This window comes from Mus musculus, chromosome 5 (genome assembly GCF_000001635.26).
Source record: "Mus musculus strain C57BL/6J chromosome 5, GRCm38.p6 C57BL/6J".
In the NCBI taxonomy this organism is placed as follows: domain Eukaryota; kingdom Metazoa; phylum Chordata; class Mammalia; order Rodentia; family Muridae; genus Mus; species Mus musculus.
Genome location: NC_000071.6, coordinates 34,542,524 through 34,569,927, shown reverse-complemented (window position 1 = coordinate 34,569,927; position 27,404 = coordinate 34,542,524). Strand labels below are relative to the sequence as shown.

The following is a 27,404-nucleotide window of genomic DNA, read 5'->3' as shown; positions in this document are numbered from 1 at the left end:
AGTGTCCTTGCAGATGACCAAATGTGATTCCTTGAACCCATGTCAGACAGTTTAGAACAGTCCATGAGTTTAGAATTGTTGCCTATAAGTCCAGCTACATGAGATCCAACACACTCCTCTGTACTCCGTGGGCACCTGCACTCAAATGTGCACAGACCCACATGCAGATACACATGTATACACATACTTTAAAAATAAAATAATTCTTAGGCCAGGCAGTGGTGGCGCACGCCTTTAATCCCAGCACTTGGGAGGCAGAGGCAGGCGAATTTCTGAGTTCAAGGCCAGCCTGGTCTACAGAGTGAGTTCCAGGACAGCCAAGGTTACACAGAGAAACCCTGTGTCAAATAATAATAATTCTTGCTGGGTATGGTGGCACATACCTTCAATCCCAGTACTCTGGGAGCAGAGGTAGGCAAGATCTCTATAAGTTTGAAACTGGCCTTGTCTATATAGAGGCCAGCCAAAGTTACACATTGAGACTCTATCTGAAAGAAAGAAAGAAAGAAAGAAAGAAAGAAAGAAAGAAAGAAAGAAAGAAAGAAAGAAAGAGAGAGAGAGAGAAAGAAAGAGAGGAAGAAAGAGAAAGGGAAGGAAGGAAGGAAGGAAGGAAGGAGGGAGAGAAAACAAAAGAGAAAGAAAAAAGAAAAGGAATAAACTTAAAAATTAAAATCTTTGAAATAACTTTCAAAGTGTCTGATTTGCTGAAATGGAACCATGATAGACCTGCCTAGTATCAAGGGTTTTTTTATGCAAAGGTATTGTGGCAATAGGCACATGACACTCACTGTTCCTGCCACATACTGCCCTATCCAGAAGTCATTTCACTGGTGTAATAGAATAACTGCATCAAGATTCAGATGCAGCACAGACCTGGAGACAAAATGTGTTTGTCCAGTAAGTAGTGCACTTTGGACCAAACACCGTTTTATGAGGTTCTCTCTCGGAAGTTGTAATTCCCAGTGGCCCACTTGGGAAATTCTGCTCCATTAAGTTTTCTTAGGTCTAGAGGTCCTGATTACCGAAGAGGTCATGTCTACTAAGGGACCTAGCAAAGTTGAAGCTGACTGCTACCTAATCACTTAGAACCCATTTAAGTAAATTAGTAATCACTGAAAATAGTAACCAGTTTGGCTGGAATAACTGTGTAGCCTAGCAATTCTGGAACTCACTCTGTAGACCAGACTGGCCTCAAACCCAGAGATCTACCTGCCTCTACCTCCTGCGTGTTGGGAATAAAGGCTTGCACCATACACCTGGCTGGTGTTTTTGTTTTTGGTTTTTTTTGGTTTTTGTTTTGTTTTGTTTTTTTGGTTTTTCGAGACAGAGTTTCTTTGTATAGCCCTGGTTGTCCTGGAACTCACTTTGTAGACCAGGCTGGCCTCAAGACAGGGTTTCTCTGTGTAGCCCTGGCTGTCCTGGAACTCACTTTGTAGACCAGGCTGCCTCAAGACAGGGTTTCTCTGTGTAGCCCTGGCTGTCCTGGAACTCACTTTGTAGACCAGGCTGGCCTCGAACTCAGAAATATGCCTGCCTCTGCCTCCCGAGTGCTGGGATTAAAGGCATATGCCACCATGCCTGGCTCAGCCCCTCATTCTTGTAAATAGGAGTAACAGCTATGCAATACATACAATGTATACTAGAAGCAATGTCTGCCACAAGAACATTCCCCAACCCCAGCACTAAGTATTAAACACGAGCTTCACCCACGCTAAGCAAGTGCTCCTCCACTACAGTGCTACAGCCCCAGCCCATAGACAACTGGGGGAAGACAGACAGCCCTTGCTACCCCCATGGGAATTAACTATAAGCAGGCAAGTTGAGCAACTTGCCCAAGAAAGGCAGAGGAATGAATTAATTAGAAGAAACCAAGTGCCACTACAAAAAAAGGCATGTAGAATGGGTAGGGAAGAGAGAGAGATTGGATATTACTTATGGCTACAGGAGGACTTGAGTTCAAATCTCCAGAACCCATGGAAAGGAGGACACAGCAGCATGCAACTGTAATCCCAGTGTTCCTGCAGCAAGACTGGAAGCAGAGAAAGGAAAATCTCCTGAAGGTCACAGTCCAATGTATGCAGCAGCAAACAAGAGACCTTGCCTCAGGTTAGAGAGATGGCTTAGCAGTTAAGAGCATTTGTTGCTATTGCAGGAGAGTCTGGGTCAATTCCCAGGCACACAGATCCCAGAGGATCTCACAACCTCTTTTGGTCAGACAAAAAAGGCTATACACATAAAATAAATCAAAAAAGACCAAGTCAGAGACAGAGGCCGTGAAAGGAGGCAAGGACCAACACCCAAGATTGACCACTGACTTCACACATGCACACATACAGATCACTCTCTCTCTCTCTCTCTCTCTCTCTCTCTCTCTCTCTCTCTCTCTCTCACACACACACACACACACACACACACACACACGGATATGTCATAAAGGATGTGAACTAAGGTCCAGTGAGGACTTTGTGATCTCTAGGAAGAAGAAAAGAGTATTAACTCTAAAATTAGATAAGAAACATTCTAACTAGGAAAAGAGGGAAGGAAATAGAATGACTTTTTAAAAGTTGCTCAAGGGGCTGGTAAGAGTACTGACTGCTCTTCCGAAGGTCCTGAGTTCAAATCCCAGCAACCACATGGTAGCTCACAAACATCTGTAGTAAGATATGATGCCCTCTTCTGGTGTGTCTGAAGACAGCTACGGTGTACTTACATATAATAATAAATAAAATCTTTAAAAAAAAAAAAGTTGCTCAATCTGGAGGCTGGAGAGATGGCTCAGCAGTTAAGAACACTGACTGCTCTTCCAGAGGACCTGAGTTCAATTCCTAGCAACCACATGGTAGTTCATAGCCATCCGTAATGGGATCCGATGCCTTCTTCTGGTGTGTCTGAAGACAGCTCACATAAATAAATAAATAAATAAATAAATAAATAAATAAATAAATAAATAAATAAATAAAAAAAATAGCCTTTTTAAAAAATTGCTCACGCTGGGCATGGTAGCACATGACTTTAATCCCAGCACTCAGGGGGCAGAGGCAGGTGGATTCCTGAGTTTGAGGCCATCCTGGTCTACAGAGTGAGTTCCAGGACAGTCAGGGCTATACAGAGAAACCCTGTCTCGAAAAACAAAACAAAACATAACAAAAAAATTTCTCAGTTTAAAAGAATAGAAAAAGAGCAGCTGGGGTTTGGTGGTGCACCCCCACCCCTGTAATCCCAGTACTTGTGAGGCACAGGGAAGAGAAACACCAACAAGGTCAGGGCTCGCTTTGTCTACACAGTAAGTCAGAGGCCAGCCTAGGTTATATAGCAACACCCTGTCTCTAAAACTAAAAACATTGGCTAGAGAGGTACCTCAATGGTAAGAGTATGGCTGTTCTTCCAGAGGACCCACATTTGATTTCAGCAGCTACATGGTGGCTCACAACCATTTAAATCTAGTTCTAGGGGATCCAGTGCAGTTTGGGCTCTGTGAGCAGTAGGCACACATACAGTGGATACACATACATGCAGGCAAAACATTCACACACAGTAAAATAAATGAAGCCCCCAGACTGGCAAAAATAAAATCTCTGGCAGCCCCAAGCACTGGCAAGGGAACAGAGCCAAGGGGTTCTCTCAACTGCATTCTTAAGCAGCATTCTGGGAAAGCAGCAAAAGACCCTAGAGAACTGATGCATCATGGGTAAGATGGCTGCTGGCAGCACTATCTGTAATTGTCCCCAAATGGAAACTATCAGACATCCATGTACAGTGAGCTGGATCTGTCAGCAGCGATGCAGTCACACAATGGAACTGTTTCAACAACGGACTTGAACAAAGTTAGCTATGTGTGGCAATACGAACAAATCTGATACTGAGCCAACGGAGTGGGATGCCAAAGATTGCATCTGCATGATTCTGTTGCTACAAAACACAAAAACAGGAAAGTGCTGGGATGGGTGAAGATTACAAGACCATGAGATTCACCAAAGCCAGGGCTGAGGAGGGGAGGGTTGGGAGGGGAGGACTGGGAGGGGAGGCTGTGATAAGAAGCGTCTGTGGGTTAGGTACTGCTCCTCCTCCATCGTAGACACCCTTTGCAGCTTGCCACACTGCACATTTATATTTACATTTCTGTGTGTTTTATTTCACAGGAAATGAAGAAGAAAAGGAGTTGCCTGAGCTCAGAGTAGCTCAGGACATGGGAGGGAAACAGCTCTTGGGCAGTCCAGCTGTCAAGAGGCTGGGTGCCTGTGTAGAAGGGTAGATGAGTCAGAGGTCTGCCCTGCCTCTCCAGTCTCTCTGCCGCTACCCCTTCTCTAAGAAAAGGAGGTTTCCTTAAGGACTCCATAGCCAGGTAGTCTTAACCAGATGGAGGAAACAGAAGATGCAGGTAGATGCTTGCAGGATGTATCCAAGGGGTGCAGTGAGGTTCAGATCTGTGTTGTTCTCCTTTCTTGTTCCCAGACACGTGGATTTGGTTCCAGCCCTAGATCTACTCTGTAGGCCCTGGCATTGTCTAGAAATTCTCCCCAGGGCTTGTATCAAAGCCTCTTCTCTATTATGTATGCCTGTACTGGGGATGAAGCTGTATCTGGGGGGTCCAGTTGATAAGGGGAACACCCAGAAACATGACCCAGAGTGGGAGCAACTGGCACTTGTATAAATCTAACTACTGGACTGAGACTGTAGCTCAGTGGTAGAGCACTTACCTCTAACACTAGCAAGACTCTAGGGTCCCATCTCTAGCTGTGTAAACAATAAATGAAAACCCTTTTACCAACAAAAATCTAGAAAAAAAGGAAAACAATCTCAGAGAACAAAGGCTCTCCACACTTTCAGATCAGGAAACATAAAACTGTGTTCCTCCCTGGGCCTTGACCTAAGGATGCCTCCCATGCTACCTCCTTTCCTCAGACTCCAAACTGAAGCCTTTTATGAACACATTATAATGGCAGACAAGTCAGGGAACCCGCTCTGGGCTTCAGTTTCTCTTGCTGTAGAAAGAAGGGCTTAAGTTTACCTGGAGCTTCTGTTGCCCCAAACACTGAGGTCCAGAAGGCAAATTTGCTCCCCCAGAGCTATGGCTCTTGGGGTGGGTGAGGGTACCTGGGAGCTAAGGGAGATAAGCAGAGCTGACCAGATACCCCAATGACTAGAGAAGTGTCAGGAAGCCAGGAAGGAGTCTCTATTCAGAGCAGTGAGCAGTGATGGGTTCACAAGACAGTAAGTAGCAAAGCTGAGACTCAAACTCAGGCTTCTCAGGTCTCTCACGTAAAAATGGGTCTACTTCTCCAGCTCAGCAACACAAATGCCCGAAGTGTTCAATACATAGTAACCACCACACTGTGAATTCCTCTTTCATGCTGTAGGACCAAGGGCAGGACTCTCCCATCACCCCTGTACACAATCTTACAAATAAGGCCCTGGACCAGCTCAAAGAGGTAGACAGCTGTGGCAGCTGGTCCGGAATATAAGAGATAAGAACAAGGCTGTATGAAACCCCTAAGTAGGCCTTGAACACCCACGTTTAGTCTGCCTGAAGGATCCATCACATGGCTCTGACCCAAAGAATCCTTAAATCTTCTACCCCTGGGCTTGAAACACATTAGCCAATGAGCTGCTCTCCACAGCAGGTGTTCTGCAGGACTGTGCACACTCAGCAGACTCCTAGGCACGGGATCATCCACTTCTGTTTTACATTTTACAGAAATGGACACTGTGGCCATTTCCATGACCCCAGTCCCTGGTTTAGTCTAGGAAGGGAGGAAAAAATGATTGCCCCTCAAGGGATTGTTCAAAATACCAAAAGTTTCATATACCCTAAACTTGTCCCTGGCATCCTGATTCTTCTCCCTGGTAGGCTGATAAGAAACATCTGCAGAGATGAACTCTGGTTCCTGGAAGCAGATGGCCACTGGAATCCAATGTCTGTCATTCACTACACCCCATGATGCCTGGGGGACAGAGCCTCCCACATTGACAAATTTGATGCTTCCAAAATACAGGAATTGGTGGAACATCGCAAACCAAAGCTCCCCTTACTAGACAGCAGTCCCTGGCTACTGAGCACAACTCCAATTTTTGCTCTAGGTTCTATGTAAACACCTCTCCTCTAGGGCTGGAGAGATGGCTCAGCAGTTAAAGAGCTCTGGCTGCTCTTCCAGAGAACCCTGGTTTGATTCCCAGCATCCACCATTCATGACTCCAATCCCAGGAGATCCGACACCCTCTTCTGTATGCCCCTGGGCACAAGGTACATACACATGATATACAGACATACATGCAGTCAAGACACTCATATGCATAAAAATAATAAAATTTAAAAAGAAACTTTATTTTCTAACATAAAGTGCAATGAAATCAGATAGTGCCAAGGTCTCTGGCTGCCCTGACCTCCAAATGAATTTATTTTCACAGAAAAAGTCCAGTCTAGACGGCTGTGCCAGGGGTGTGGCCTGGACCAATTGGGATCACCAAACTACTTGGGGGTACGTGGATGCCACTGTCCCCACCCATCCTTGGCCTGTCCCACTTCACTCTGGCCAGGTCATCTGTAAGAAGTCTTACTGGAACCTCCCCGACCTCCCACCCCTTCCCTGCCCCCACACACACTGGATTCCAAGCTCCCAGATCCCCCATGTGGCTTCCCAGACCACAGCACCTCCAGCAGCACCTGATACTCACTGACCTGCTCTAGAGTAAGCTTGACCAAGCTGGACTAGGGGCTGCTCACAGCCAGCAACCAGCCCCAGTACCAGGCCAGTTACATAGTCGCTCAATAATTGCTAATTGGGGCTTTCAAATTGAGGCTCCAGCCAAGATTGACAGATCCAGGTGGATCCTGATCCATTATTTAGCTATCTCTTCCAGTGAGGTCACTCAGCAGCCTGTGCCCTGAACACTAAAGACCACACATTAGGGCTGCTCTCAGTAGCTCTCTACCTGGACATTGGTGGTGCTCAGTAGAGCCTGCTACCCACTCTGTGCCAATCAAACCCTGGTCATTGAGACAAAGGTCATCTCTGATTTATTGAGAGGCAATGGTCCCTCCTAGAGCATTCCTATGTCTTAGCATTCCTATGGGTCCTAGGACAAGGCTTCAAGTAACCCAGCCTTGCTTGGTCCCAGCCCACTACAGAGTAGGTATGCTATAGCGACCTGATCATGTGCCCTCGAAGCCCAGGCAGCACTTAGTCACCAGACCTGGGTTCTTGAGAGATGGGTCATGGAATGGCTGGATGGGCCAAGTCATCCAGCCACTCCTTTAGTAGTTGTGGCCTGCTCCAGCTGGAACCCAGCCTGCTCACTGCGGCTAGGTGTCATGTCGATGAGGTCTGATGTCAAGCCCATTCCTGTTCATCTTCCCATGCAGCTGGTCTCCATCTTTGTGGCAGAGCTGTGGCTCCGGGGCTGCTTCCACCCAACAGCTGTGTGGAATGGATGTCACCTGGGCCCAGCGTAGCCGTATGGGTGCCGCAGCAACAGGCTCTGATGGCTGGGCAGCACATGGGTGTGGTAGTGCTCCACCATGCTGCCCACACTGGCAAACAGAACCTCACCTTCCAGGTAGAACTTAGAATCCTGCAGGAAGAAAGGAAGCAGGTCCAGCAGGGACTGAGTAACCCACTGCCTAGATCCCCTCACCTCTTCCCCCAGTGGTTTGTTTTTTTGTTTTTAAGATTTATTTATTTATTATATGTAAGTACACTACAGCTGTCTTCAGACACACAGGAAGAAGGCATCAGATCTCCTTACGGATGGTTGTGAGCCACCATGTGGTTGCTGGGACTTGAACTCAGGACCTTCAGAAGAGCAGTTGGGTGCTCTTACCCACTGAGCCATCTCACCAGCCCTTCCCCCAGCTTTTTAAAGGGAAAGGTCAGCAGTAACGATGGCACTGATAGTCAGGCTTGCTGCTAGCTGCCCATGTTCCCTCCCTGTCTGTCCACACACATCAGGCCTGTGTCCTTGAGGTTTTCAGTTAGTACCCTCTCTCCTTAGCCTCAAGGGTCCAATGTGAGAACTGCTCTCAGGGCAGGGTCTGTGAATAAAACCAAGGGCGGCTACCCAGTACTTCTAGAGTAAGCTAATGATAAAGCAAGGTTAGGAGAGGAAGAAGGCTGAGACCATGGAGAAGAGACGGAGGGCAAAGGACAAGGGGAGGGCTAATGTTAAGGAGGGACCAGTCCAGTTTCCCACTGTCAGGGGGACTCGCTTAGCTCTGGCTAAGCCTTGAAGCCAGTATCCCTACCCCACCCTCAGAGCCCAGTTTCCCACCTTTTCAAAGATGCGATAATTCCTCACTTTGTTAGAAGATTCATCCCACACGACCAAAACCTACAAGGAGGGAAATATGGGGCAGGGGCCTTAAAGGAGGCAGTAGGACTGGTCAGCAAAGCCTGAGGGGGATAGCAACAATTATGGGCCAAATGCTATAGCTCTCAGGGATAATGGAAGCTACGTTCTAGCTACAGTCGCCTGTACAGAGATAGCCCCTCACCCTGAAGGTCATCCCTCTGCCCTTAGAAAGCCTCTGATGCAAAGTAGTGGGAACCATCTCTCACATGAGTGAGGTAGGTGAGGTACTGGGTTAATGGATGCTCACCCTCTTGCTACTTCCACTGCTCCACACGACCCCCCTCCCTCTCCCTCTGCACAAACCCCATTCTAATTCACACTGCATGGCTCCAGTGGAAGGCAGCCATATTTTCTCCCAACTTACAGAAATCTTTGAGTTCCGGGCAAGGGTCCTAAAGCAAGAGTTCAGTTAAGGTGCCAAGTTAGAGGACAGAAGGCTTTGGTGGCACAGCTATCCCTTAGCAGCTGTCCTACCTTCCCTGACTTGGTAGAGGAGTTCCGAATGCAATACAGCCCATCCTGAGGCTCTCCACGGGGGTCCGTAGCTTTGAACAACCTAAAATAAAATGGCCATGTTGGTGGGCGAACCTCCCCAGACAGGCTTCATAAGATGTACCTGCCAGCCCCACTCCACCACTGGGTTCTCTGGCCACTCTTGGTTTTCGGTTGTAATAGAGGCTATAAAGCGGGAGGAGGGGCTTATGAGAATAAAAAAAACCCGATTCAGACCCACTGCTATCATTTCCTGCTGTGCTAAGGCCCAGGTCTTACCCAACACCAAAGTGAAAAAGGGAGACAAGGGGCCTCACTGTCACAGCAAGTACAAGAAGCACAAACCTTTCCACCTCGCAGGACTCTGTCGTGTTGACAAACACCGAGTTAGGCAGCGGCACCTGAAAGAGGCCAACAGTGTCACTGTCAAGGTATGAGTGACCCCTGCTCACATCACTGCTGTCCTAGCTGGCTGCCACCTGCATCAGGATCCAGGGCTTTGCCTGGTGTCCCGCCCCACTCAAGCCCAGTTATGGAGCCCTTTGTGGAGGAGGGCCAGTGAGGGCCCCCGGCCTACAGCTCTCCCGTGTCTGCCCATTTGCCAACTGTGGAACCAGGGCCCTCCACTCAGTCTTACCTTCTCATAGTCTTCATCTGAGTCCTCCTCGCCAGTGTCAGCCTGTGAGGGCTGGCGGGCCTTTTCAAAGGAGAAGCCCCTGAAACTCTGTCCATCAGGGGGGGATCGCCTGGAGTGATAAAGAGGAAGACAAGAATATTAGCATTCTTGGACATAGATAGGTCGCCGCTCCCTTCCCTCCATCAGAACCCTGGTGCCAGATTTCTCAGGCCCCTGTGGCTGTAATTGCTCAGGACAGCAAAGCTCCGAGACCCTTGCTCACTGCCCAAAGGAGACAGAAGAGTTATCTTAGTCCTGACAGCCTAACTACAAAATCAGGACTGTCATTAATACTGGTAAGCAGGGGTGCTGGTCACCTGAACTCAGGTATTGTCATATAGTGGACAAATGCACTGAGCACTGCCTGGGCCCAAGATCTACTGTTGATTGTCTGTGAGACTATGGCAAAGCCACAGCTCTCTTAAAGCTACAAGGTGGTGGACAAACTGGGGGAGGCTGAACAATGCAATCTGACTACAAAGGACACCTATGGTAAGAGTCCAGCTTACTGCACAAGTAGCAGGCAGTCCTCTTAAGCCCAGTCTCCAAGCCCTTAGGGAGAATTAAAAGAAGTCACGCATGCTCTGAGATACAAACCTATAGCAGGATGCACAAGGCTAGACATCACCCCCACCACTGAATCAGCCAAGGGTAGGAGTACCTAATGTTTCTCCTCAGAGTGTAAGGGACATTGGACAGAGAGCAGACTGGGTTGAAGGAACCTATTGACTGGCAGGCAGAGGCACCACCCAAGCCAGACTCACTGGAGGTGAGGAAGAGGTGTGTTCTCTGGTCTAGGCAGCACTGCAGGCCGAACAGTAGCCTCAGGCATGGGCATCTTCTGCACAGGAGGCCTGGGGGCCACAGGGGGCACAGGTGCAAACTTGGCTGCCTCCCTCGGGGAAGGTTCTTCAGCTATCTTCAGGAACTTGGGCTTATTAGCAGGCACGGGTGGGGGCTCAGATGTGGGTGGCCCTCGGGAAGACAGGTGGAATGACTTGAGTTTGTCACAGTTCCTAGAGGTGGCAACGGCCATGGTGGTAGAGCTGGAGACAGAGCTAGTCCCATGGCCAGGGGTCCAGGGTTCTAGGCCGGGATTCACACTGTCCCGGAAGCAAGGATGTTTCCGGAGGTTGGGCACGGTGGGTACATTGCTCATTGGGGGGTCACTCATCCTCCGAGGGGTGGCAGGCACCCTGAGGCCAGGCTCTACTCGCCTCAGGCCCAATGCGTCCTTAGCATCCTCAGGGGCAGAGCCAGTGTCTGGAAGGCCTCGCTTAGGAGGTGGGGGTGGCAGTAAGGGACTTGGACTTTTAGAGGTGAACGAGTGGGCACGGGGCAAGTCAGAGAAGGCTGGCTTCCGAGGTACAGGCACAGGGGGTGGTGGGTAGGCTGGTGGATAGGTCAGGGCATCTGCAAGACAAAAAATAAAAGCAAGTTGGCATCACATAGGGGCTGAACCACCACCATCAGGCAGCAACAGGTTTCGGCTGCCAGCAGCAGCTCATTCAGTATGCATCCGTCATGTCTCACCCTTGCCCTACCTAATGCCCAATATCTAGCCCACCACCCAGCTACCCCTGGGCCTGAGCCACCAATGTTCTCAGGCCCTTCCCATCCATACCCCAGAAGACAGTCCAGATAAGGTTTCTACTGCCTAGATGTTACATGAAGCAGTTTCAAGCCCCCCACAGGTATAAGTAAGCAGAGTTAGTATTCCCGGGTCTTCATTTGAGCAAGAGGAAGGGTGAATTCTGCACAACAGAGGTGAACAGGATGGGCCAGAACCACTGGGCTAAGGATGGAAGCCTGTGCTTATAACAAGCAAAAGGCACGGGGTGACATCCAGTCCAAATGTCACATAGGGCATCAGGACAGTAGGTCTGGGACAAGTGGGAATGGCATGAAAGGAATGAGACCTGAGGCCTGGGTGTCCCTCAGCCACAGGGAGGATGGGGATGTCCTTCAAGAGGGAAACACAGCAGACAGAAGAGCAAGAAGAGCCAGAATGCCATTAACCCGGAGAAGGAATGAGGCCAGTGAGGGGCTGGGAGGTCTAGAGGGTAGGAGGAAGAGTGGCGGAGATTGTTCAATGAAGGCTGCAGGTACCCTCAATGTGCCTACCTACAGTCAAGCACAGAGACGTCACTTTCCCACTCCTTGGAGCTGGGTAGTCAAGTTGAGGACTGAGGAAAGAAGTATGAATAGGAAATAAAAGACAACAGTCTGGTCGCTGAAGGAGCATCAGCAGAGTTGGCCCGAAGGCAGCCAACAAGGACATCAACACCTACAGCTAGCCAGACAGAAAGAAGGTGGAAGGTTGGGTCAGTGGAGGACGGAAAATAGAAATGGGCGATTATCCCAAGACATAATGACAGACAAGACAAAGCTGGAGTGTTCTGAGTGGAGGAAGCAGAGAAAGTACAGGGTATAAGGAGGTGAAGGACAGAGACATGGCCTTCTTCACCAGCCCTGGCCTTCCCTGTTACGCGAATATAGTGTCTGTACGCTCATCTGCTCTGGAGACTGTGTGCCTCAGGGGGTGCAGTGAACACTGAGCCAGAGATGACAGCCTGGCCTAGAGCTATGATCCACAGAGAACTTGTTGCCATGGGCAGTGGGCCTACCTCAGATCAACCCACCTCCCAGTGTCCCTTCGTTTTCTGTCGGCCTCCAGGACCACCCCCTCTCTCCTGACCCTCCATCCATACAAGGTTAACTCAGGAGGTGGCAGGAGCAAATAAGTAAAGCCAACCAGCCCTGAGTCTCTGAATACTTGGATCACAGCAAAGGAAACTGAGTCCACCCAGAGCAAGACCCACAACCTGCTAGGTGTGGTGGTACATGTTTTTAATTCTGTACCCAGGAGGCAGAGACAGGTAGATCTGAGTTTGAAGTCAGCCCAGTCAGGAAAGATTCAGGACAGCCACTGCTACAGAGAGACCCAACCAAACAATGAAGACCCACCAGCCTAGGAGAGGCTCTATTCTTGGTCCCAGTCTCTGGTCTCTACTGACCAACGAGACCCCAGGCCCAGCTACCCTACCTACCTTCAAGCTTCATGGGCCCCGGGGAATCAGGCTCCAGGTACGAGTCGTCCTCATCTTCATGTTCGTAATCTACATGCAGTGAATGGAAGATGAGACACAACATAGCCCGGGGCCCACTGCGTGCAGAACACGTGGCACAGCCCACTGCATTTTGTTCCACTCGTGAGAATAGGGCGCCCAGGAGGCAGGGGTTGAGGATGGGGAGGTCGGATCTGAAACCTGAATTCACACTGCCCGAGGTCAGAGGCAGAGAAGCTGCATCACTCTGCCAGAGGCTAGAGCAGGGAACAAAGCCAAATGTGCATTTCTCTCCTCCTGAGCAGCCCAAGCAGGGTCACTGTGAGCAGTCCTGAGTACATACAGCAGGTGAAGAGATGGTCTTACCTTCATTGTCCATGGGATATGAAGACAGGCTGATATCTATAGGTCGCTCAACTGCACCATAGAAGCTGTCCGTGTCTGAGCTAGAGTCGCTGGAACCCAAAGCAAGGAGCAAGCAATGAGTACTAGACTCGGTGTTTCCCTTGTGAGCATGCAGGAACACTCCCAACACCACAGCCACACACAGATATGAACATATACAGACACAAGGATAATCCCTCACTTGTGTATGGACAAAAGGATACAAAGGTCATACAGAGAGAGATGTCTGGACATGTATACACATGGACAAACATAGGGGCTAGAGGTTTGGGACGATCTATGGGTGCCACCTACTTGCCCCCACTGTGGTTTCAGCCACCCTGACTGGTCGGTGTTTCAGAACTGGTTCCTCATGTCTATGTCTTGTTTAACCCTAAGGCCAGGAGCTCTGGATTCAGTCCAGGACCCCGGAGCAGGTCCTTGAGGGTGCCCAGCCCTCTCTGGCTCTCAGTTTCACTGACTCCAATAGGATTGACTTATGTTCTCTAGAGAGCCACTGCTGTTTGCCAGGCCACCTCATGGGTAAGGATGCTGAGACCAGGAACACTACACTTCCCCCAGAGACAAAGTGGACACCAGAGAGCCAGGAATCCAACACTGAGCTGTAAATGCTGGGTCTGCATAGTAGGGGAATGGAATAGGCACATACGAGCCCCACACAGGAGTTACAGATAAGTACCGCAGGCTAAGACAGAGTCAGAGCTGGAAGACAGACAAGGACAGAGAGAGATGCTGCATGCACACTTGTACATGACTACATAAGCGGCGTGTGCATCCACACACGTGAAGCTTGCCTGGTACCTCCAGAAAAACCTTTATGGAAGTGATTATAAGTCTAGTCCCCAGGGACTAGAAGGGAGCCCTAATTGCCAAGAAGCCCTCGGGACAACCACCCACCCACCACATCCCTCCACATCCCTCCACAGACCTGGTGTCTAGAGGTAGTTCCTTCTTCTCATGGAAGTGGCCAATTTCCCTGCGTAGCAAGGCCATCCAGCTCTGTGGGTCAGGAACAACCGTAGTTAGTATGTTGTTGCCCAGAATGGAGTTCCACTCCACCCTCTTCCCATCACTGTCTAGCTCTATACAGTAGCCAGCAAGGTCCAGCATAGATCGTGTGTTTCGGACATGAAACCACCCTCATGGGGCTGCGGCTGCCCCCACCCCCCAGCCCATTTCAGGCCATATCCTGTTGGCGTATTCTCATGTGCACAGGCACCTGGCTGCCCATAGACCTCCACCAAGTCTTTCTCTTCAGGATCCTAGCCGCCTGTCTAGAGCTCATGGGAGGTCAGAGCCTCGTAATCAGTGTGGCACTTCAGGCAAGTGCTGCCTGGCTCCTGGGGCCCTGCTACCTGCCCATCACCTTGCGCTCATCCTCAGAGGACGCTGAGAAGAACCATGTTCGGTGCTTCTTGCTGATGTGAATGATCTTGAATGGGAAGACATTGTTGGACGTGGTCTCCTCAGCTGCTCGCATCACTCTGAGGGCACATTGCCAGAAGTCACCAGCTTGTCCACTCAAGAAATGGGCTTATCAACCCCCGTGGCTGGGCTTTTGCTAATTAGTGGGTTCTTCTTCTCCCACCCTTTATCCCCCCACTCCCGGTTTCACCCACTATCACCAGATAGGAGAGAAAGGATTGTAGAGGAAAGGGGTGGGGAATAGGTCTGAATCTAATTTCTTTTTCCTTGTTTCTTCTTTGAGCACGACTACTAACAAACTGCAACTAACCCCCCCTGAACAACTAACAACCATGAACCCCACCTCTCAGGGACTTAGCATTGATATATCCTCTGAAAAATTCCCAGAATTCCAAAGTCACACAATTGCAGAAACTATCTGAAGCTGGGTAAAACCATGCCCCTGTTAGAGCACGAGGCAAATCATAGTCAGCTGCTGCAAAGCAGCCACATAGCCCCACACCTGGGAGTAAGACAAAAACACAGTCTTATAATATATCTGTGCTTTTTTTTTTTTTTTTTAAAGAATCCAAAATTCCAGAATTCTTACTACAAAGCCCACCCCTGAACTGATTCTAGCACTCAGCATCATGACCTGCGGAATATGGGCAGATCTGAACAGTCTCTGGATGCTTACGATCTCAGAGAATACCTAGATGCTTCAGGGAGTTAGCAGAGTATGAGCTCAGGAAGGTGCTGGGTGTCTGAGGACTTCCCAAGAGAACAGAGTGCAGGACTACAATGCTATAAGGCAAAGAGCCTGGGTACCCTACAGCCCCTGAAGCCATAAGAACTCAAGATGACCAATAAGCCAACACGTAGGCTGTCAGAAGCCACAATGGGACAAGCTAATAACTAGCAGGAGATCATCCTGAAGTGGCCTGCTTTGGATTATTATATAATCTGTGACAGGTGAGCCCTCATTAAGCAAGGCTGTGAGGGACTCACTTTAAGAAAGAGTCCTGCTATTAACATGCTTTTCCTGTTATTATTAAACATATATAACAATCACTAATAGGAGCACACCCCTTTGGAGCAGATCTCTGCAAATCTACGAAGATGTGCTATCTTGTAGTGATGCTATATAGACAAATAGATTACTTAAGTCTTAATGATGATCCTATAAGAATTTCTAAAACTATATCTGTGATTATTAAGCTCTTTTATTAATGGGACTGCGATTAGGTCCTTTTCTGATAGTCAAAGCTGCAATGAGAACTCTGTCAGTCTCCCAAGTGTCACCAGTTAATTGCTCTTAGATGGTAACCAGACTTTCTCCTACTCAGAACACATTCCAAAAGGTTGTAAAACAATTAACCAAAGGTCATACATAAAAAGGGAACTAACGATTTATTATAGGTGCTAGGACAGAAAATAAAATATTGACTGGGTTTATCTATGTAAAACTTCACTGATAACTTAGTTATGGTTTTAAACCTTCAGTGACTGTGGAGCTGACAGGTGATGGATGCTTAGCCAGATAATTACTCCTAATGGATATGCATGTAAACATTCCCTGTTGTAAGCTTCTGTTTCAATTTATGATTTGATTTTTTTGTGTGAACTTTCGATGAACCTTGTAACATATGATCATGTATTCTGAAAGATGTATAAGTACTGAGGACAAGGAGATGAGCGAAATCTATAGAGTAGAATTTTTCACCTTTCCTCACTTAGAGTAGAAATATTTTCCCTTTCCCCACTTAGAGAATTCTTCCCTTTCCCCACTTAGGATCTTTTCACTTTTCCCCTTAGATAGCTTTCATAGGAAACTTTTTACAACTTAGTAATAAATTCTATAATCACTTCTCTAAGTGTCTTCCCTTCCTATGACTTCCGACTATCAGACTTCCAACTGGAAGTTGGAGCCCAGCAGTTCCTGCTGAGATAGAACAAAGACTGCATTGCTTAACCCTCCTCTGTTAGGCTACAGGTGTTAATCACCTAAGCCAGCAGTCTTTTAAGCTCAGAAAGCACAAGAAAGTTTTTAGGACTCTTTAGACATTATCATCAGCATTTCAGTATAATTAGAGAGCTAGAAAGCCCCAGGCCCTCAGACTTTAAAGCTATCACCAGAGTCCTTCTCTGTGACTCTACCACTACTCTGCCCCCGGGACGGGAGGCTCCCGGAAGTAGGCATTAGCTCAGGTTATACCTGCCCTGTCTAGAAGCCCTTGAGGGGAAGGAAGTTCATGGATTCTGGCTATCTGGATCCCAGCCCATAATGTAACAGGGAACTGAACTGGAGCCTGGGAAAACCCTAGAGCCAGAAATTCCATGAAGAGCCTGAGTTTAGGATGGCCTGGGATGGATGGAGTCTGGGCTCCCTGGGAAGGGGTGTGGTGAGTGAGGAGCAGGATCAGAGGCTGAACACAACATTTACAGAGTGGTCATTGAATGGGAACTCAGCAAAGTAAGCCACTCAGGCCCTTGGTACCTGAACCCCCAAGAAGCTGCTAGTAAAGACCTCACCCCACACATACTGTCCCACCCCCTGCCCTCAGCAAAGGCCAGGGTAGGTAGGATAACAGCCAGCAAACAGATGAAGGCCATCTCAGACAGTCAGGGATTGGTTCTGTGGTGCAGGGTGAGAGGGAGGGCATGGGAGGTTGGTGAGCAGACAGGATGGACACTCACCTGTTGTAGCCACTCAGTGAGAAGGCACCCTGTGGGGAGGCAGATGTGCTGCTCTTGAAGTAGTAGATGCAGCGCTTGTGGATGATCACAAAGCGGAGGGGCCCTGGGGACAATTCAGTGGCAGAGGTGAGCCACAGAGCCACCAGTTAACTCTACTCTGAGGAGGTCTCCAGAGGTCCTGGGCAACTTGGAAGCAAACCTCTGAGACTGCAGAAGGTAGAGCAGGGAGCTGAGCTGGTATGCTGCCCCTTCCTTGGACTTTCTTTGGGGTCAAATATAAACAAGTTCACTGGCACATGGGCAAGTTTTGGGGCACCATCCCAGGAAAGGCCTGGCCACAAAATCTGGCCCAAAAGGGGTAGATTAAGGCCTCAAGGGACAGTAAGAAAGGGTGGAGCCTGGACCAGAGGCCTAAGGAGGCCATGGCAGCCTTGCTTGGAGCAATAGGGCTATTGAGGAGGTGAGGACCTGACAGGACAAGGAGAGCAGAGCTTAGGCACCCAGAGCCGGCTGGTGAGAGCCATCGAGGTGGAGCTGTTCTCAGGCTCTAGGGCTCCTGCCCAGAACAGCCCCTCCTAACCCTGGGGAAAGGTTATTTATGGTTCTTCCTTGGAGCACATACATCTATACATTGCTATGCACACAGGGTCCAACAGTCCAGCTAGAGCATCCCAGGCAGGCAACACGGGGGCAGGGCATCCCTGGCAGAGGGCATCCCAGGGGCAAAAGGATGGAGTGTCCATGGCTGATCAGAGCCGGGCAAGGCTCTAGCGCTCTATGCCTTCGGCATCCTGACACTCAGCTGGCTCCTGGCCTGCCACATGGGACCATTCTGTGCCACATGACTCACCACCTCACCCACAAGTCACATGCAAGGCAAAAACAGCACTGAGGGACCAGATCTATCAGGCCACCCTGAGGACCTCCAGCCTTGGCTGCAGACTGAAGCACTCATGACTCCTCAGTTTGCCTGCTATACTATGTTGGATCCTGTGACAAGGTCCAGGGTAAGGAACTCATCAGGTTTCCTAGGTGTGCCAGCTGCTAGAAAAGGAAAAGAAATCTCAGGAGACCCACTAGAGCCCTGGAGAAGCAGAGCCGTGTCCTCCCTTTGAAACTCCCATGATCCAGTGACTCACATTTGAGCAGCTGCAGTTGGGTGCCACCCTTCTTATGCAGGTAACCAGCCTTCGCCACACCACCAGGCATGGTCAGCAAATTCTGGGCACCAATGGCCTTCATGGGGACAGGCCACTGCATCTCCTCAGCCGCCATGAAGCTGCAATTGAAGCAAAAGAGACAGGACTCAGCCGGGAGGACAGCGGGGAACAGTTTGGCAGGGGGTCCTGAGAGGGCATGGCTAAGATCTAGAAGGCAACGTGGAGGGTCAGGTCAGTGGAGGAGGACTCTTCATAAGTCCCCAGGCTTCTGAGTGGGGCTCTGGGGGTGACCATGCCACATAGTCAGTCCCCAATCCTCTTGGCGACACACCTGACTCCAGAATTCTGAGCACAGTCCTTTTACCACCGTGAATTCAGCGAGTTCATGGCCCCAGGAAGGCTGGGGCAGTAATGACTGAACTCAGGAAGCCCTAGCCTGGGCATATCAGGCCTTATGCCATAGCTACCCAAGGTTCCAATGCCTGGGCAGCTCACAAAGTGCTTGTCCTAGAGCAGGGGGCACTGGGGTCACCCCCTTGAAAATGGCTGTTCAAGAGCACTGAGGCAGGCAATGAGAACCTTTTCCATCAGATCTGATCTTCTATGGAGAGAAAGTCAGGTCCTGAGATGTCCACCCTTCCTCAGTAACTTCTGTCTATCCCCACTTTGAAGCCCTGAAGTCAGGTAATAGAAGAGCAAGCCAAGAGCCCCCCACTTCCCAGATTTAATAATTTGGGCTCCAATAGTTTGGCTTTCTGGGGGAACTCCAGCCTCAGTTGTTAGAGCTATAAATTGGGAGCACAGGGTGGACTCTGAACACACACACATACACCTTGTCATCAGTGCCATGAGGACCATTTGGCAGGTTTTCTAGTATCCACATTATCAGCCCAGAGTATCAAGACTCAGAGGGTCCTTCCTGTAAGGAACCCCAAGTGCCAGTCACAATTGCCCCCTAACTTGGCATTATTCTGTTGGTACACCCACTCACCCCATCAGGTCCCTCTTTGGACCCTGAGGCACTGCATGAGGGGAAGGTCAGGGATCTGCTCTCAACAAGGTGGGATGGCTCCAGCCATATCCAGAAGGGCAGGCTGCTGAGATTTCTATTACTATAGTGCCAACTCCCCCAAAAACACACAGAGAAAACCCTCCAGCCCCGGGGTGGCCTACGTCTGAAAGCTCAGCATTCAGAAGGCTGAAGCAGGGAAACCTACTGCATCCGAAAATGAAAGGAAAAAGGATGGAAATCAATTAAGCTCTTGTCAACGGCCAGGCTCACCTCACACCGCCAAATATGTGTTAGAGAATCAAGTTCCGTTGGCTACCCCATACACACACACATCACACACACACACACACACACACACACACACACACACACACACACTGAGAGAGAGAGAGAGAGAGAGAGAGAGAGAGAGAGAGAGAGAGAGAGAGCGCATTAACACTCAAATGCACTTGGTCCATGGTCCAGGCCATTGGTCAGGACCATTGGTCCTCGAACCACAGAACCACAGGCGGAGGTTTGGAACAATGGCGCGACCACACCCCCGCGCAGGGCCAAGGGGAACGCGGGTCCGAGCACAGCAGTGGAGTGCGAGGAGGGTGCCCACTCCCATGCCCATGCCGTGCAAGCAGATGGACAGACAGCGCGCCAGGCTCTCGAAGCCCCCTGGCCAGCCAACTCTGGCTGGCCCATGCTCTCCTTTGTTCTGAGTAGACGCCGGATAGCGCCTGGGGCTCCAGGGACTTTCGGTCCCGGGTCGTGGTGCAGAGGGTGGGGGCCCAGGTCTGAGGAGTGGAAGTCTGAACTGAGTGTGGATGCTCAGAACCAGGGCTGGGGCCCCAGATCCCGAGCCCCAGGCAGGATCAGTACTCACGGTGTCCACGCGGCGGGCACAGCCGGCTTCCGGGGGGCGGCCAGCGCCCGCCTTCCCTGTGAGCAGCGACAGGGTCCCGAGGTGGGCCCACCGGCCGCAGCCTCGTCCCTGGAGCCTGTCTCTCGCCAGCCCCAGCTCCGCGGCCGCGACCCTGAGCCCGCCATAGCTCGTAGAGCCCCAGGCCGGAGCTGCCCCTGGCTCCTCCCCTCGCGGGCGGTAGTGTAAGGGCTAGGGGCCAGGTAAGAAAGCGGACCCGCCCCTCCTTACGTCAGTTTCTCCACCCACTGCACTGAGGGTGGTGGGCTGCAATAAGTGGAAACTTGGAAACTTGTGTCTGTATAATCCAGAATTAAGAGCCATCCAGACAAACAAGGAAGCCACCAATGCGAATGAGGAAGTCACGCTCATATTCCCAACATCTGAGGATCCCGAAGTCCCCGCCTGCTGATCTCCACCCAGTTTGCACCTTGGATATGAGCGTCTATGGCACCCTACTTCCTACGCTAGTACCCCATCATGTCACCTTGCCAATGTCCACTCCATGGGTCTCCCTCGGGACGGAATTCCTCCAAGGAGTGAGCCAGCCCTTGGCAGCTCTTACCTACTTGGGCTTCTTTGAATACCTGTCCCAGAAGAGTGTTCCTGGATGCCTAAGGCTGGTAAAGCCCTGTTGACTTCCTAGGCATCCTTCCTTCTCCATCTCCCATCATCACACAGGCTGCCCCAAGATGGACTATCTGTGGCAGAAGGCAGCACACTTGCCCTTCAGAGGCAACTCTGGTATATTCCTCAGGCTTCACTCCCACCAACTGTCTATTCTAGACTCTTCTCCCTGGTGTCCAAGTCTCTATATTAGGCAAGCTCTCCAGGCCCCTTCCTACTATATGCAGCCTTGACGTTCCTACAGCTTTCTCACTCCAAGAGTCCGGCTGCCTGGGGCATTGGTTTCTGGAGGAACATCTTACCCAGAACACTAAGCTGCCTCCTTCTTCCAGCCACCCTGCATTACAGATCCCCGTCTCTACTGCTTCTGAGCAGGCCACACCTCTCCCTGCCTCCCCCAATTTCCCTTCCTCACCTTCCAGCCAACACACCATTCCCATCACATCATTATTCTAAATGCCATGGACACAATCCTGCCGGGGGGGGGGCATTAAAGAGGGTCTCACTCTGTAGCCCTGGCTTGGCTCTACCTTGGCATCCTCCTGCCTCAGCCTCCCAAGTACTGGTATTGCTGCTGTACACTATCACACCTGGCAACACTCTAGCACTTCCTAATCCAGCCCTACCTCTACTTTCGACCTTTTAGATGTGCTTTGCTCTGCTGTGCACAGACTCTGCTCACCCAAGCCCACAAGAATTCACCTTAGTCCAGGTTGTTTCCACTGCCTGCTGCTGCAAGTAAAGTAATTTAGCCATTAAATATTAGATTCCAAGAGCACTAGTCATATACAAACTCGCAGAGCAAATCCAATGAGGCCAGCATCACCTCAATACCCAAACCCAGATGAAGCTGTCACAGACACGAAAGCTACAGACCAATAAGTCTCTGAGGATTTCTGTTTGTGTATCTTTTTTATGACAGAATAGCTCGGGCTGGCCTTGAACTTCTGATTTCCCTGCTTCCATATCCTAAGTTTGAGGATGACCACATCTGGCTTAAGCAGTGTTGAGGACTGAAACTAGACAGGAGTCTACCAACTGAGCCATATCCCCAGCCCCAAATCCCCTTCTGGGCACAGCATAAACATTCTCCACAAGATGCTAGCAAACTGAATCTAACAGCACATAAAAAAATACAATAATAAATAAATCTAAAAAGAAAAAAGAAGGGAAGAAAGAGAGAAAGGAAGGAAGGAAGGAAGGAAGGAAGGAAGAAAAACAGCAGAAGGGAACTCTCTAAACCTAACAAAGGCCATCTAAGAAAAGCCTACAGCTATTACAGCCGGAAGTAAAAGGCCGAACATTTTCAGTTTCCTGAAAGGCAGGAACAAGGCAAGGATCCCATTGCTTCTTTTCAACATTGTATGGAAAGTGTGGCCAAGGAAAGTATATAATAAAAAGAAATTGAATGTCAGGCTGGACAGGCAGTCAGTGGTTAGGAGCCTGACTGCTTTTACAGAGGATCCAGCACCCACAAGGAATCTCACATCTGTCTGCAGCTCCAGCTCCAGGGGACTTGATGCCCTCTTCTGGCCTCTACAAGCACTACATACATTTGCTGTGCAGACACAAGTAAATCAAGTGTCCAGATAAGAAAAACAAACAAACAAAAACAAAACCTAAGCAATGATTACATGGCTTTATGTAGCAAAAATTCCAAGGAAGTTATAAATTATCAGGACTAATAAGTGGGTTTTGCAAGGTAGAAGGATGTGCTAGCAACAAGTCTGGGAACAAATGAGGTTCAGCATTCCCTCTTCTGAGTACCCATGAATAGTAGCTGGTCCTATGTCCCCAGCCTGGGGCTAGTGACCCAGCCTTCCTTCCACCTGACACTGGCCATAGTAGGTTATCACTATCCCCCAAACTTACTTAGCCTGCAGGCCCTGCCCAGAGTGGGAAGCCAGAGTGCCCAGAGTAAACTAGACAGTTGCTTCTGGTGGGTAGTTGGTCTGAGGATTGTGGAAGGGAGCTGAAACAGAGCCCTGCTCTGATGTCTGGAGCTGCTGCAAGGAAAGATGTGCCTACCTCCCCCTGGCTGCATGTTTGGGTGGGGTTGGGTGCAAGAGTTAAGCGGTTTCAGCCCCATCTTGTTTCAACTCAGTGGCCAGCAGGAGACAGCCTAGCTACCACCTTCCTGTGGGCAGAATGAAAGCTTGTGGGCGGCCATTGAACACCTTGCTGGAGAGGATGTCATGAGAGCCAAGTGATACTCTACTTCATCTCTCCTAGGAACGTTCGCACTTCAGAACCGGAATCACAACCCCTCTCCAGATAAGCCCTGCCTGACACCAGGTGACCCTGCTCAGGAACCCAATACCAATCTAAGCTAGGAGCAGAAAGAGGATGTGCCACCTGGGGGGTGGGAGGCGGTTACTACCATGCTTTTCCTGGAGAGTTTTAGCTCAGCCTACAGAGTCCAGCGCCACCTGTGCCTGGGAAAGCTGGAGAGAAACTAAAGAACTCCTGGCTCGCCTGTGAACAGAATGAAGACTCTTAGCCGCCCACTAACCAGACTAGCCACCTCAGTACCCACAGCACCACCCCGGACCCAGGGACCTAATAGCACAATTCAACTCAACTGTCAGGGAACTGACAGTTCATGGAGCAGGGATGCCCAGTTCCCTTCTCTGTAGGAACAGCAACCTTGGTGGGCTGAGCCACCGTGGATGAGAGTTTTGAGGGATAGTATGGAGACATAAGTTCAAACCCCACTTGGCCCTCATCTTCCAATTAGGAAGTCCCTATCAGCAGAGGAGGCATGGAAGAGCCCAGTCCCCTGATAACCTAGCAACAAATCCCCTCCCTCTGTAGGAGGCTGGGGTAGCAGGGTCAGGACTCATTTGCTAGGCTCATTCTGTTTTGTGGATCCTTTTGCTTGTAGCTGCAGGCCTCTCCCCGGCCCCACACCAGACCTTTGCAAGTCAGTGGTTGTGGCTAAAGCCCATGAGACCACGTAGAAGGTGTGAGATAATTGTTTGCATGTGTGTATGTGGACATGCATTTGAGCCTGTAAGTTTATGTCTGTGCTTGCATGCACACCAGGAAGGCTGGACACCTGCCACACATCCTCCAAGTCAAGTCTCTCTGCTTCTCTATACATCTTCCTCCCTCCCCTTCTCTCATAACTGGTCTTGATTCAGGTAACACTGTTTCCAGAGGCTGCTAGAGGATATGGACTGGGCCACTCAATAAAAACCACTCTGTGCCACAAAGTCAGCCAGAACAAGTTCTGTGGCTTGTGCCTGCCCTGGGACCCTGTGAGTCTGCAGAGGTGAGTGGTCATCACCTGCAAGGGTCCATACATTCTTGGTGGCTCTGCACACCTGGTTAACATCACAGGTGTTACATTCACACAACATACATGTATGCACATTGATACATGTGCATATATACATGCATATATGAGCCTATCCATGAGCCCCCGACACCTGTGGATATGTCCCTGCCTATGTGAAGCACACTTATTCCTGTGATCAAGCCGGACTGCTCTTTGTGAAGCTGCAGGGTAAGGCGGGGGTGGGGGTTCTAGCCCAAGGAAAAGGAAAGCAGGTACCACTGGGGCACTTGTGCATACATATGTTCTCATGTACACACATATACACATAATCTCAACTTAACCCTCATCTTACACATATACATGCACATATACTCATTGTGAGGGTTTGAATGAGAATGGCCCCCAAGTGGTAGAACTGTTTGAGAAGGATTAAGAGGTGTGGCTTTGTTCTAGGAGGTGTGTCACTGGGTGTGGGCTTTGAAGTTTCAAAACCCCCACGCCATTCCCAATTAGTCCTTTCTGCCTTGTGCTTGTCAATCAGATGTGAGCTCTCGAGGATTGCTCCAGTGCAATGCCTGTTTACCTGCTACCATGCTTCCTGTGTGACGGTTGCAGATTCTAACCTTCTGGACCGGTGAGCTCCGGGTTTAAGCACTTTCTTTCATGAGTTACCTTGATCATGGTTTTTGTCCCCACAACTGGAAAATAACTAAGACATTTTTGTTCTCATAGGAACTGAACCACACATCCAGACACAATAATCACACATGCACACATACTTATTCATGTGTTCAGACACATGCTTTTGAAGCTGTAGAGATGGTTTTGCAGTTAAAAGTGGGTGCTGCTCTTGCAGAGGGTCCCTTTGGTTCACATCAGTAGCACACAATTGCCTGCAACTCAAGATCCAGGGGATCTGATATGGTTTTCTTCTAGACCTGTGGGCAGCTTTACTCATGTGCATATGTTATCACATACATACACACACATACATAATACATATATGTATATATACATATATATACACACATAATTAAAATGACATTTTTTAAAAAGCATAAACGCATGTGTTCACACTCACACATACTTACACAAGTGCTTGATGACACATTCATACCATACATATATGCAAATCACCTAGATATTCACACTCATATACACACAAAGACACACTTACAGTCTCCTAAGACCCTTCATGGATGGTCCCTAGAAGCTAGCCTGGCCCTGCCTACTCCTTGACTGCTCATCAGCCTTGACAGGGTGCGTGAACTCAGGCTTTGCTTTGCACTTTACAGGCTAGGACACTGAGGCTCAGAATGGCTCAGGACTTGCACTGGCCACTCCCCATAGGCCAGACTTGATGCTCTTCAGGGACCAACCCACATCATCACAACACCCTGACATGCCAACCAGGGCCATCCCCATGTCACCAGTGAAGATATCCAGGGTCAAAGAAGCCAACAACTCATCCAAAGCTGCATGCCCAGTATTCATCCAGCAAGTCAGAGCACTCTACCCCTCCCCACGCAGCCCACACCTCGCCCCTGAGGCTGCCCCAGCTCACAAGATCTCACAAGCTCTTCCCTCTTAGTTTCTCTTTCTTCCTTCCTCTTCTCAGAATCGTTCTCTGTTAGAAAATCAAAACCAAAATTCTAGAAAGGCCCAATGACAAGTCATACCAGATAACATGGGGGGCTGGGGGTGACAGCCACAGGGTCTGCAGCCCTGTCACTTTCACAAGGACAGACCCCTACCGTCAGGTTTCTGAGGCCTTGGGATTATCCACTTTATGTGAGAACCTTGAGCACAGCACTCTCATACAAGCAGCCAGGACTTCTCAAATCCTCTCAAGTGCACATGCACACACACACACACACACACACACACACACACACACACACACACAAGCATGTGTAGACACAGAACCTAACCCCAAGACCACCCCAGACAGGGTTTACAGTAGCTGGCCTTCTACTCTGGCAAGCTGTCTTCCGCCTCCCCACAGCTGCTGTTGGGTGACATGAAGTCTTAAGAGTTTTAATGGCCAGTTTCCTCTCTGGGCTCCATTTGGACCATTCAGATAGATATAGGGGCTAAGTTGATAGAGGCCAATCTCCTCGGAGTTTATTGCTTCTCACAGGACTGAGTCCCAATCAGTCCCTACCCCTACCCTGGTAAGGGCTATGATCTTCCCTTTCCTCTCCCCCACCCCCGCCCCAAGTCCTGCAGTGGCTAGGCCAGAGTCATCTCCAGAACCCCTGTTCAACTTACCTCATGGCACTGACCCAACACATGGTACAACTTCCTGTGACCTGCTGGGGACAGGTGTCCTTAAATCCGGAAAGGCTATTCAGCTCAGGGGCTATGAGGAGGGACTGCAACCTGCATCCCCCAGACATGAGATCCTCAAGGCCCCTGGCTGTTCCCAGCACTGCCGAGCCTGCAGAGCAGTGCAGTAGGCTTCACGGGGTGGGGGAAGCTGGGGCCAACAGGGTTTCCTCCCTGTTTGGGACTTCCTGTTACTGGGCAGTCCCAAGGAGAAGGCGTTTTCTAACTTCCCCACAGCAAGGTCCTAAAAGCCACTTGGGGCTCAGCGCAGTACTCCAGCAGCCTGCTGGGTTTTGGCCACTGAGGTTACTCAGTTCTGGGGCCAGCTGTGTGGCTACAGAGATAGCTTCCTGTAGAACTTCCTGGCCAGAGTCTCAAGGCCAACTCAGCTATCAACCCATGAAGCCCCTCACAGTTTAGGGTGTCTGGCCTGAGGAAGACGGTGCTGATGTCTCCCATTGGGAGCTCGTTCCCTCAACAATAGGCTCTTCCCTACAACGTATATACTCAGAGCTGTGCCTTGCACTTGTACCTGTGACTTTTAAGATGGTATTTCTGTGCCCTTTGACTCCAAGAAACTGAGTGACTAGGAAGGAGCTTGGGCCCAGACAGACATCAGTCTCTTCCTACAAGGACACTTTGAGTCACCTCTCCACCTCAGCTCATCTAACATCTGGCTTTCTGGAAAGCAGCCTTTATGTCCACATAGCCTCAAGGACAAGCACACTGCTGTTGTTCTAGGGTACCGGCCCAGTGGCTCACTTAAATAAGCCCCTCCTGAGCATTTCTGCTCCCACAAGCCCAGCGTCTTCACCTGCTCTATCCCGGAAACCACTAAGTGGTGAAGCAGGAGTTCTGACCCCAGCCACTGAGTACCCTGCTCCTCCTTGTCTGAGCCCCAATCCCAGGATAGGAAGAGGTGATGGAAAGGGGGGGGGTCCTCTGAGATTGAGGGCCAACCTCATGACAGGACTGAGTTCAAAGACTACAGGGTTACCAAGA

The 27,404-nt window shown here is 49.8% G+C and overlaps 1 protein-coding gene across 5 annotated transcripts in view; it reads right to left on the bottom strand.

The window, feature by feature from the left end:
- Positions 1–6,288: 6,288 nt before the first annotated feature.
- Sh3bp2 (SH3-domain binding protein 2) overlaps positions 6,289–27,404 on the bottom strand; it is a 37,856-nt gene continuing 16,740 nt past the window's right edge. Inside the window, exons 1-13 of one of the 5 annotated variants that reach the window (NM_001145858.1) lie at positions 26,346–26,563; positions 18,228–18,367; positions 17,089–17,191; positions 14,354–14,471; positions 13,916–13,986; positions 12,949–13,037; positions 12,565–12,633; positions 10,279–10,927; positions 9,476–9,584; positions 9,184–9,239; positions 8,821–8,902; positions 8,266–8,325; positions 6,289–7,569 (exon numbers count right to left, since the gene is read on the bottom strand). In NM_001145858.1, the coding sequence (NP_001139330.1) occupies positions 7,432–7,569; positions 8,266–8,325; positions 8,821–8,902; positions 9,184–9,239; positions 9,476–9,584; positions 10,279–10,927; positions 12,565–12,633; positions 12,949–13,037; positions 13,916–13,986; positions 14,354–14,471; positions 17,089–17,191; positions 18,228–18,367; positions 26,346–26,473 (1,812 nt within the window). In that variant the 5' untranslated portion in view covers positions 26,474–26,563 and the 3' untranslated portion in view covers positions 6,289–7,431. Of the gene's footprint in view, positions 7,570–8,265; positions 8,326–8,820; positions 8,903–9,183; positions 9,240–9,475; positions 9,585–10,278; positions 10,928–12,564; positions 12,634–12,948; positions 13,038–13,915; positions 13,987–14,353; positions 14,472–17,088; positions 17,192–18,227; positions 18,368–20,131; positions 20,353–25,638; positions 25,697–26,345; positions 26,564–27,404 lie in introns of those variants that run through there. The other 4 variants (NM_001145859.1, XM_006503955.1, NM_011893.3 and 1 more) reach the window with 4 other exon arrangements.